The sequence below is a fragment of the Carassius carassius genome, chromosome 30 (assembly GCF_963082965.1).
Source record: "Carassius carassius chromosome 30, fCarCar2.1, whole genome shotgun sequence".
NCBI lineage: Eukaryota > Metazoa > Chordata > Actinopteri > Cypriniformes > Cyprinidae > Carassius > Carassius carassius.
Window position 1 is genome coordinate 15,200,201 of NC_081784.1, and position 12,140 is coordinate 15,212,340.

At 36.4% G+C, this 12,140-nt stretch overlaps 1 protein-coding gene across 1 annotated transcript in view; it reads left to right on the forward strand.

Moving 5' to 3' along the window:
• Positions 1–4,869, forward strand: part of LOC132110729 (DNA primase large subunit-like) — a 68,913-nt gene extending 64,044 nt beyond the window's left edge. Inside the window, exon 14 of the mRNA XM_059517571.1 lies at positions 4,455–4,869. Within this exon, the coding sequence (XP_059373554.1) occupies positions 4,455–4,667 (213 nt within the window). The 3' untranslated portion in view covers positions 4,668–4,869. The remainder of the gene's footprint in view (positions 1–4,454) is intronic.
• The last annotated feature ends 7,271 nt before the right edge of the window (positions 4,870–12,140 follow it).

Sequence of the window (12,140 nt, forward strand, 5' to 3'; positions counted from 1 at the left end):
ATGGGTAATTACATTTGGCTCTTAATTCTGCCATAATTCTGTATGTCGTTTTTGGCTCCATTCCAAATGGTGCACTCGATGTGAATTTGCAGACCGGAGCTTATCATTGCTTGTGTCAGTGAAATCCATGGACCCGTAGGGTGCCGCATTTGACATTTGAAGGCGTAGGGTGGCATTTAGGACAGGGTCTTTGTCATAGTGTTGTTTTATTAATAACATCAATTCAGCATTGCTGAAGGAAATGGTAATTCACCAAATATCTCTGGAATATGTACATTTTATTGTAATGGACAGATGTGTAATTCTCTCAGAAACAGTTACAGATTGGGATTATATATATAAAAGATCTTTTTCATTTCTGATTTAATAATTATGCATCAAAGAGTTAAGCCTTCAATATGTTAAGAACTTTTATCATCTAAAGCTTTCTGGTGAAGACCAGATCAGCATTGTCCAAGGTCATTAATATATTCAAAGCATGTTTAAGGCTAATATTGTAGTTATTTTTTTCAGGCCAAGTGAGCACAAACTCTTATTAAATGATAAATGTGCTAAACCTTTGCTTTTTCTATTTGAATTGCCCTTTGAGATTGGACTTTTCAAGGGCTTTGCGGTTTCAATATGCTTTCTTTTGACAGGGGCATAATAGAGGTGGATTTGTGTGTCAGAACTGGTTGAGAAAGCAAATGATTACAGCTCTATTTAAATGGTTATCTAATGGATTTCCTCTGAGTCCTTCTTGGGGTTTTTTATATTGGGGGGGGGGGGGGTGGATATGACTCATGCAGTAACTTTTCTGCTTTTTAAAAAAAAATGTATTTATTTATTTATTTATTTATTTTTGAGCGGAGAGAAATATTTCAAAGCGATGTGAGTCAAGATTACCTGTGTGACACCTGTGCCCTGTCCCTCTGCTGAAAATGCAGCCCAGCTTACAGGTTGAGAATGAAAATGTGCACACACCATCTGCTAGGTGACAGGTTAATATGGAGAGGAGGAGAAGACCGTTTTGGATATAAAAGAGATTGGGAAACCTTTCAGATGTTTGTCAGCAGTGTGTTGCTAGATGGATTTTAAACAGGGAGGCTTAGCAACAAATAAATTTGTGAGGCATTTTTCATTATCTACCAGAAACTTGTAGAGAACTTCTGCTTGTAATGCTGATGTGAAATAATCTATTTTATGAGTTTTTTTAACCTGTTAACTCGGTGGGATGCCTATGTTTACTTCACTATATTACAATTAAATCCTATTCTAATCATGACAAACTATATATCGTTGGAAAGGTCTAAGACTCCTAAATAGATATTTTCCCAATCTTTTTTGTTAATAATTATGTAGGAAAAGTAATAGATTAATGTATGGCAAGTAGGGCTGGGACAACGCGTCGAGGTCATCGATGACGTCGACGCAAAAAATACGTAGACGCAAAATATGCGCATCGATTCGTCGACCTGTTTTTATTTCTCTAAAAAACGTTTGCAAAACGTTTACCTTATGTGCGCTGAATATATGCGATGGCCGGATCAACATTCTGTCCAACGTTATATAACCAATCCAGGGGTTTTTCTGCATTGATCTTTTTTTTTGGCGGCTGTCAAAGCCTTATTTGATCGGTGAGTGATGTAGAATAGAATGACTGTGCTGCGCCTGACAGGGCGCGTACGAGAGAGAGCCCCGGCTGTGCGCGCGCACTCACAGTCTTCAAACAACACGAGCGCTTCTTGCTCTCTCTCTCCCTTGCGCATATTAATCAAAATCATTAAACACCATAGAAAAAGGGCGGAACGCCAAAGTTTCACGTGGAGCATTCGGAGATTTTTTTTTTTCTACATGACAGGCTGCTGGCTCCCACTGTTAATTTTAATTTTTTATTCTGAAAGAAGAACTTTTTTTCAGTAAGCTCTAGGCCCTATGTGTTCAGTAAGCTTGTTTCAGTAAGCTATGTGTTTTCAAGGCTTCAAGGTTTTATTGAATGCTATCTCTATACAAGTGCAAAGTAATGCATTCTTAGTCAGTCTTTTATTTTGTAATTTTAAGAGAAATAAACATATATTGCAATGTTAAGGAATTCATGTTTTTTTTCATTCAGATATGTAAATCAACATGTATAAATTGTTAGTAGTCAATAAATGGGGAGATAATCGAAATCGAATCGGCCTGGAAAAATGAATCGTTAGATTAATCGATGCATCGAAAAAATTATCGCTAGATTAATCGTTTAAAAAATAATCGTTTATCCCAGCCCTAATGGCAAGAGTGCACCTCAAAAACCTTCATCATAACAGTTCTGACCTTTTGTCAAAAAAAAAAAGTCGTCTTTGTTGCCTTTTTCTCTATCACATTTTAGAAATCATCAGAAATTATATATCACTTGAAAACTTAAAATGTCAAAGTTCATCTTTTGAAACCCATTTTAAATTCAAACATTGCATTACCATGAAAATGGTACATCAAAATCATGTTACAAAATGTTTTCAGTCAAGAATTATAAAAATGTAGGTTTGGGTCATGCACTTTTAAAAAATGAGTCACAGTTAAGAGGTTAATTAATTCATTTTTGCCAATTCATAGTAAATGCTTTATTCGATTTTCTTTTCACTTTAATTTTCAATTTATCATCTAGTTTTTGTGTTTTAGGGCTGCTAAAGAAAAATAAATCAATAAAAAAATGAAAAAATTTTATGATGTTATATTTTTCATCACTGTTTTATAGTATATTTATGTTATAATATCCTACGATTTTTGGCCACATTGAAAATATATACACTAATGCTCATTAAGACTGCATTTATTTGATAAGAAATAAAGTAAAAAAGAAAAAAAATGTTTTTAATTTTTAAAGTCAGCATTTATTTGAAATATAAATATTTGCATAAGTATACATGTCTTTCCATACTTTAATGCATCTTTAATAAAAATCTTTAATAAAAATAAAATTCTTGACTCCATATAAATATACTCCAAATATTTGAATGGTAGTTCATTTGAATCATGAAAATGTATTTTAGTTTAGTTAAATTTCCTTATTTATATTGTTTTTATTATTTTCATTTCCGTTCTTGTTTCAGTTTTCATTATTATTAAAAACACTGCTCAGGGAAAAATCCTACATACATTTCTGTAAACACTTCTTGCTGTTGTTAATGCTTAAGCTCAGAGTCAAAATAAGTAAATCAAAGAGTGTGTATAAATTTCTAATTTCTTGCACATCTAGATTTATTCCCTGGATAAGAAGTGTTTATAACAGTGTTTGTGTCTGCGCCACCCCTCTTTTAATGCCGTAATACACTTAAAGTGTCATTGATAGGATATAACGGCTTTTAATGGCTCCTGGTGAAACGCCATAGCTTTTGCATCCCAAGGACATAATTTAGCTCCTGGCCCCGGGGCGCTCGGGACTGGGGTCATTTCTGATGACTAATAGCCCTCAGCCAAACAGTGTGAATGGCTTATGATGCGGGAAAATGAATAAGATGGCTTCCCTGATGAACAGCCTGCAATAACAGGATTTGAAAGATAAACTGCCCCCTCCCTCCTACCAACCGCAATGAAAATCACATCTCTGAAATTCATGACTCATATTTTAGGGTAGGTGAATAAATAATCCTCCGATGTTAACAGGCACAATAAAACATTCTTGTTGGAGCATCAGTGGATCCGCACAGCCTCACCTTTCCTCCGTCTGATACAGGATGCCACAACCATCTTGGCCGCAAAAACACGCTTGTTGGATTCATGCGTAGGAGACTTTCATCACTGCCATATGCGCCCTCCGCTTTCATATCCGCGACACATAACAAATAGACGCTTACATTCCTCCCTCCCCGGCAGCATTTATTTAAAGGTCAAAATGTAATGCTTCTCTGATGAAATATTTACACAACCGCAATAAATCAAACAATAGAGAGAATAATGAAAAGGAGGAAGGGAGCTGAGAGAGGCGGACTTCGGAAGGAGGAGAGCTTGTTGCGCATCTGCCAAATGATCCATCTCTGGGCCTCGGCTGAGATTGTTTCATGTTTATGCATATTTCATTTGCCGCAGAGTTGCCGGGCGAGGGTAGTCCACTGTAATGTGTTAACTCCGTGTTGAATCCGTGTAATGGATCTTTCTGTCCACAGCTTAACTACCGCAGGGACCCCGTGCACTCGATTCAGAGAGATGGGTTTGAAAGTTTGATTCATGAGGAGTATCAGGGGCGTGCTGTGATTGAAGTATAATTAAACAGCCATATCCTCTACATTTAGAAACAAATGATTTGGACAGCGTTCTGAATACAATGCAGCTTTCAGGAATCCATCGGCGAAAGGCTTTGCCATAGAAGAATGGAAAGAAGCGATTGCATAGTAGCCTGAAAATCCCAAAGCAGTTATTTAAACAATAAATACAGTACACACTATTCAGAATGCAAGTATAGTCATTTGCTTACTAATCTCTGTTGTTTGTTACAGGTTGAGGATGCTGGGTTTTCTCTCAATCACCCTAACCAGTACTTCACCGAGAGCCAGAAGCTTCTGGGTGGAGGCCGGGAAATCAAGAAAGAAGTTGATATGTCACAACAAAGCCAAGAAAATCCTGCCAGCATGACCCGTCCATCTCAGGCAAACTCCAAACAGGCCCACGAGGAGATGGGGGATTTAGACTCCTTCTTTCGGGATGAATGATTTTGTAGAACTTGTATCAAATCTGAAACTAGTAGACCATATAGGGCCCTTACTTACATTCACTGTATTTGATTCAAATTGTGGTTTCAGTAATAGAAAGATTTCACCTGGTTGTTTTTTCCTTACCCTTTTGGTTTTTAGAAAAAATAATGAATAAAATAAAAATAATCTGTGCATTTCATAAAAGCTTTTTCTGATTTTACCTTTTTGTTTTACTTGCTACCAGCATTGAAAACTCGCCTCAATGTATTAAGTAATAACCTGTGTAATGATCATCGGTTTAATCGCTTCGGTTTCCACTGGTACAGTGATGTATCAAAAATGTATCATGTTCTCCACAAAATTTCAAGAAGCACAGCTGCTTTAACCTTTGATAATAAGAATATTTTCTTGAGCCACAAATCAGCATATTAGAATGATTTCTGAATGATTGTGACACTGAAGACTGGAGTAATGATGCTGAAAATTCTGCTTTCCAATTAAATATAGATTACGTTTTAAAATATATTAAAACAGAAAACAGTTATTTTAAATTGTAGTAATATTTCACAATATTTAAACAGTTTCAGAATTTACATTTGCCTTAAATTTAATTCACCTTGATTTTTCTTTCTTTATCATCATATTGGAGGAAGAAGTAAAGCAAAGTCACAATCTATTACAACCTCAAGGGCATGGAGGATGTTTATTTTGGCCTCACATGAGGTTCTTTCCATCTGCCGTTCACATTAATGCTATCTGTAAACCCTTCCTCCTTACTTCGGACTCTTAAACATAATTGCGCTTGAAATGAACTTTTTTTATCTTTTTTTTTTTAAAGGCAAGCATCAAGTGGAGCTGCATTTGTTATTTGTATGCCACAAATGTTATTTCTAAGTGTCTGTTGTGGTGGCGCCATTGCAATGCAGTGTCACATTGTTTTCTTCTGAAATGTCCTTGAACATTGAAATATGCCCTTCACATCCCACATCAAAACCCTCCTCCTAGTTTTGCCTTACTTCTGACTCCCTCCATAATGGTTTATTTCTTGCCTTCTATTTCTTACCGTGTACCCTGGACAAGCCAACTTGCTAAATTTAGAGGCAATTAGACACACTGTGGAGTTAGACCTGCATCGTGAATGCAAATGTGTCCCCTTGGTATGGCAAAGACAAGTAATAGTACCATTAAGGGACAAATTTAATGAATGCTCTTACTTTTGAGTGTGCATATGGTTTCAGCACCATTGTTATTCTCCAAATGTGTGCACACTTCTTTGTTATTCTGGGTTGTTATATTTTAATCTCTGGAACAACCTGTAGTTTATCCAACCTGAAGTAATGATCTCTTAGGTGAAACCAAAAATCTGCTGTCAAAGAATAACCCCGCTCTAGTTCAGTCCAGTGATACTCGACGCATAATGATCAGTGGTGTGACATATCTTCACCCTTTTCCTTTTGAATTGCAGGCAAAACAAAAACTCGAGCATTGAAAACTTTGTTGCTGCATTCATTTTGTTGTCTTAAACAACCATAATGGTGTTGAAATGCAAAGAAATTGCATTTCCATGCTTGAAGACAGACTACTGACAGGATGTGAGCTTCATTTTATCTGACCTCGGGTCATAATGTTGGGCTATGAAGCATGTTGTGACAGTGGAGCCGCACTGCTGTCTTCGCTTCAGTCCTTTACCACGTCTCACTAGCGGAATGAAATTAGCTTTGGAGCTTTAGCTTTTTTTAAAATGGAGCTTGACAGACAAGGGATTAGAGCACAATAATATGGATCTGGATATAAGCAGAGCACAGCTGGGGTATTGACAGCAAGATACCTTCCTGTTTTATATTGGATGAGCTATACTGCATTTGACAAAGCTTTCCTCATTACACAATGTTTTTAGTTTTGTCGGATGAATTTGCAGTCATTTAGCCATATTAAAGCAGGTTTGGTGTACATTCAAAGTTGAAAAATTGATTTCCTGTTCATTTATGTTTTGGAATTTGAATTGAATTGGCTACAGGATGCTGAACTAATTATGCATATTTATTTATTAATTATGCATATATATATATTTATGTAGAATACTTTTTTTTTACTTACTGTATTTGACACAAATACTGTCCAAGGAAAAAATTATATTAATTAGAAAAAAGTCATTCAGTTGAATTTAATGTGTTTTTTGTTGAATATATTTATTAAGTTGGCTTGAGAAAGCCAACTTACTGAAATCCTATTTAAACTTATCATTATTATTTTGGCTTGGCAACAAGCCAACATACTGTTATGCTATTTATACTTCTTCTTCTTATTTTTCTGATCCTAAATTTCCAAACGTATCTCCTCCTAGGGCTTCAAAAGCCACAAGCTCCAAACTCGGGGGACACCTGCGGCATAGTGGGGTGCTTGTTGCTATATCTTTTCAGAGTGATCAGACTTAAAGTTTTTTTAAATTAATTTTAAAATGTAAAAATACATTACCCATAGACTTACATTGTCTGAGAAAAATTGCGCCCCTACAGTTGCAATACCCGGGAGAGAAGGGTGCTCAGTCTTAGGTTTAGTTTCACTTTTAAACCGGTTAAAAATACAAGTAAATAATACAATTTCCCTCAAACTGACAAGCTAAACCAACATATCTGATTATTACAGGGGTCAGGGCTCATTAATAATTGATTTCTGGTCAGAGAGCAGTCAGAAAGACGAGAGAAGAATCACGCTCCTCAGCCGAGGCATTCTCACTAGGAGCAAATTTATTCTTGTTTAAGACCTTTTAAAAATAAAATATTATGGCGATTGCATGCAATCCACTCATTAGAACACACCAAGAGCTAAATTCAGATGTTTCTGAATTGTTACAATGATAAAATGATATATTCGCGGCAGCCAACTGCCCGTGAGGTCGCGATGTATTCTCTGAACACTTGAAGTCCAGAATATACAGCCTTTTACATTAAAGGAGCATTGCGTAGGTTCTGAAATTTCTAACCGTTACTAACACCAGTGGCCGTTAGAGGAACTGCAGCTCGTTCTCAGTACGCACGCTCTTTTTTTTTTTTTTTTTTACTTACGAGGAGTGTCCGTGGGTGTCTGAATTGTGCTGGAGGCTGGTCGCTTCTTTCCATCTGCAGAGTCCATTTGAAAACACTATTGCCGCTGCTTACTATAATGGCTGGCGTGCTGTATGGTTGTAAGCCCAAGTAGACAAGAAAGCGCATGACCTCACATTTTGTGAATTTTCGCGCCAATTCGGGCCCGAGTCCTCCACACACAATTGAGCCTACAGGCTGATAGAGGCAACCGTGGTGGACAGTCGAGGTGTCATTCTTTTTTTTACATCATGGTTGGCTCATACATGTACAAATGAAAACTCTATCTTAAAGATTTTTTTTAAGTAAAAACCTCCACATAGCTCCTTTAAAACACTGCAGCGAAACAGCACAAAACAATTAGAAAAATATATTATACACATAAAAATTAGTGTTTATATGCAGGGTTCGATTTGCCTGGGGGGATGCGTGGGATTTCCCCCTTTCTGGTCAATGTATCCCTGCCTCTGCTGCTTTATTTTTTAAAATAAATTTATCCCCATCTCAAAGTGATCAGTGCTACTACACAAGTTTTGTGATCCGTCTTGCCACTAATCACGGATCTGTGGTTTGATTAAAGTCAATTTTATTTTAAAATGTGCTACTTTGGCTGGCTCTGCCCGCAGTCTCTCTGTATTCACCACTCTGCAGGCTTGCTCAATGTCCCGCCCACGGCGCTATCTGATTGGTTACACCTCACGAGTAATAGCCTATCAACACTTGCGAAACGGTTGAAGCCGGTCCGCTGGGCAGTGTTGCCAACTTGGCCACTTTGTCGCTAGATTTAGCGATTTTTTTTTTTTTCAAAAAAAGCGACTAGCGACAAACCTAGCGACTTTTTGGACAATCATTATTTCTCTGAGACTCTCTGGTGCTGCCGCACGAATGCGATCTCTCTTTCCCAGCGCGAGCTTCTCTCTGCATCTGCTGTTTCAGCTAGCGCAGAGAAGAGCAGCACTTTCAGTTAAAAAAAAAAAGATACTCTGTTGCTTCTAACTCTATTTTACAAGCAAGTATAGCCGACATCAGTCACAGCACAACCACTGACTTTTTCGTATGCGTATTTGATTTCATTAGTGCAGATTAATGTTTGAGAGCTGGTTATGTAGTCTTCATGGACCGCGTCTGACAACAGAAACATTAAAATATAGTGATAAAACAGTTTTATTGCGAATTAAATTAAATGGCTGAATTAAATGCAGTATGTGAGAATAGGGAGGCAATATAATACGACGCACTTACGTCATAAATATGCTAATTGGCGCATGACGTCACGAATTAAAATGTTTCAAAACACCCCCCACCACCCTCTGTTTTTTTCAGGGGGGCAGGGTTTCATATTTTTTTGAAGCACACCTGGGCGCCGCCATTTGCTAGCGGACCCCCACCTGCTGTTAGCATTCCATTGACTCCCATTCATTTTGGCGTCACTTTGACAGCGAATAACTTTACATCTGAGGCGTTTAAAGACTCCATTTGTCCATTAATTATTTCTAAAGAAACACGAAAATGTATAAAAGGCTCCTTACCTTGTATCTTACGGTATGGTCCCGTAGAAGCAGTTTTTCTAAAATAAATAGGCTAACGATTGCGTCATAACCAGCGACTCTCTGTCACACAGTAGAGAAATTACCGTATGGACAGGAGGAGAAGCTCGCAGGCAATCTTTTACTGTCTTTGAGGCTATCGGGGGGACGTGGAGGCATAAAGTCAAGGGAGATAATTAATCAGAATACTTACCAAAATTTACTCCTGTTCACACTCGCCTTCTGTGCAAGATTCGGTGGGTGATTCAGATTTCTCTTGGCACAGCGATTAGAAGACTTACAGGTTGCTCACGTGACATCTACGTCATCAAGCTCAGTTTGAGTCTGTGCAGTACACCCGACCCCCAGGAAGTGTGTGCTTCTAATTGACTTCATTCTTCTCAGTTGAATCCAATGGGGTCTCTGTGTCCATTTCTTTTACTGTCTATGGTTTTTTTCACAAATCGCACCCTGTTTATATGTGCTTGTGAGATTTTCTCTGTCAGGCTGAGCTGAACATCACATCGATTGCTCGGTGCTACACAACATTGTAAAGTCATTTATATATATTTTTTAAGAGCTTCTTAAAATAAAATATTACTCCGAATGCACACAATTCACCAATTAGTACACAACAAGAGCAAAATCCAGGTGTTTGTTGAGCCGTGCAAAATGAAATATTATTTGACATAGAGGGAAAAAAAAATCACATGACAGCCGCGTTTCGGGGCGAGATCGGACAAATAAATACACATTTCATTCACACTGACAAGCTAAACCAACATATGTTATTATTACCGGGTCAGATCTCATTAACAAATTATGTCCCTGGAGAACAGAATTCAGGTGTTTTTGAGCTGTGTATGTGTGCAAAATGAAATATAATTTGACGATACAGCTTATGAATACTGGAAGGAAAAAAAGTCACGACAGCCTTTTAAATTAAAACAGTGCAGCGAATCAACACAAAACAATTAGAAGAATATATTATAGAGATCAAAATGACTGCTTGTGTGATCTTTTTGTCTTAGGTGAAAATAACATCGATCTCTCCAGCTTCAGAGGACAGTGATTCTGGCTTTTCGTCGGTAGATCGGACAAATCAAGTACACGATTATTTCAAAATTTATAATAGCTTGGCGAATATAAACGAAAACAGCCACGTGAACATAAACTGTTGAGAAATAAATTGAAAATGGGTATTGATGCTGGATTGAATATTAAAAGAGACTGCATTTACCAGCTGCTTTCAGTAAATTAGATTTTAATGGGAAATGAAGGCCACATTGCTTATGTTGTCCACACGATGGCGCCACAGGGTAAATACTAAATACTTCAAGATATATTCAGAAACAAAGCAGTTGGTAAATGAAATCACTTTAATATTCAAATCGAGTATCATGGTCAACTTCCAATTTATTTCTCAACAGTTTGTTCAATAGCCAATTCTGTCGAAGCTATTGTCATAGTATAGGCTTTTTATTAGAACAGAAGACAGCAAGGGTCCATAGAAAATTGCTTGGTGAATAGAAACGGAAACAGCCATGTGAACTAGGGATGGGACGGTATGAAAATTTAATATCACGATTATAGTGACTAAAATTATCACGATTATCAATATTATCACGGTTTTGTTGAAACGAGATGAAAGTGTTCAAAAATAGTTGATGCTCACACTGAAAACATTTCAGCAAGTTTTATATTTAATAATCAACAAACAACTAATAAAACAAGCAACTCTATGCATTTAATTTAAAGAAAGATTAAATTCTGTGGCATTTCCTTCCTTACAATGAAAAGTGTAGAAGCATAGAAAAGCATAGAAAAGTCACTGACTTTCGCCATTCCTTCTCGAAAAAAAACAAAAAAACATTGTGCGCTGCGCTTGCGTCAGACTGTTGCTGGCTGGACATGATTTAATAGTGAGTTATTAAAACCGCGATAATCAAACACGGTTTTAATGATAATTCATTTTTAAACGATATTACTAACCTTCAGCACATTTTATCACGGTTATCAATAAAACCGGTTATCGTCCCATCCCTAATGTGAACATAAACCTTTGGTATATAAATCGGAAGTTGATCATGATACCGGATTTGAATATTAAAGTAACTTTATTTTTATGCACAGTATGTATTAACTTTAATACATAAATTGCCTCTTTTCAAGTAAATTATGAGTCCTTCTGTGAGTACTATTATATGCACAACATGAAAATAGATAACTAATATAGTGTCCCTTCTTTAATTTTGCAGTAATGTGTGATAACTTGAGAAATATGTTGTCAGTACTATTAAAATAAGATCAAATTGAATGGTATTTAGGAGATTATAGTTTTTGCATTATTACTATATTAGGCCTTATTGAAGTTTATTTAAAAAAAAAAAAATATTTATTATTTTTTTATTCATGCACATAAATAAATTTGAAATATTACATGAGTTTGAATGAGTTTAAATTGATTAGAAATATTTCATAGAAGCATAGTTTGATTGAGTCTAATGGGATTTGGAGCTTGGCTCATCTGAACATCCTGTCAATTAAAGTCTATGGGATTTTTATGATTTTTAATATTTATTTTTATGAAAACCGTAAGTCCAATCAGTTAGAAAAGATAAATCCCAATATAGTAATTATGCAAAAATGATCATCTCCTAAATACCATTAAATTTGATCATATTTGAATAGTATTGCCAATATATTTATCAAGTTATCACACATTACTGAAAAAGTGATGAAGGGGCATTATGATAGTTATCTATTTTCATGTTGTGCATATAATAGTACTCACAAAAGGACTCATAATTTACTATAAAAGATACACGTCCATTGTGCAACTGCATCATCTATACAAACCATTGTGCTTGGACCCCTTATGA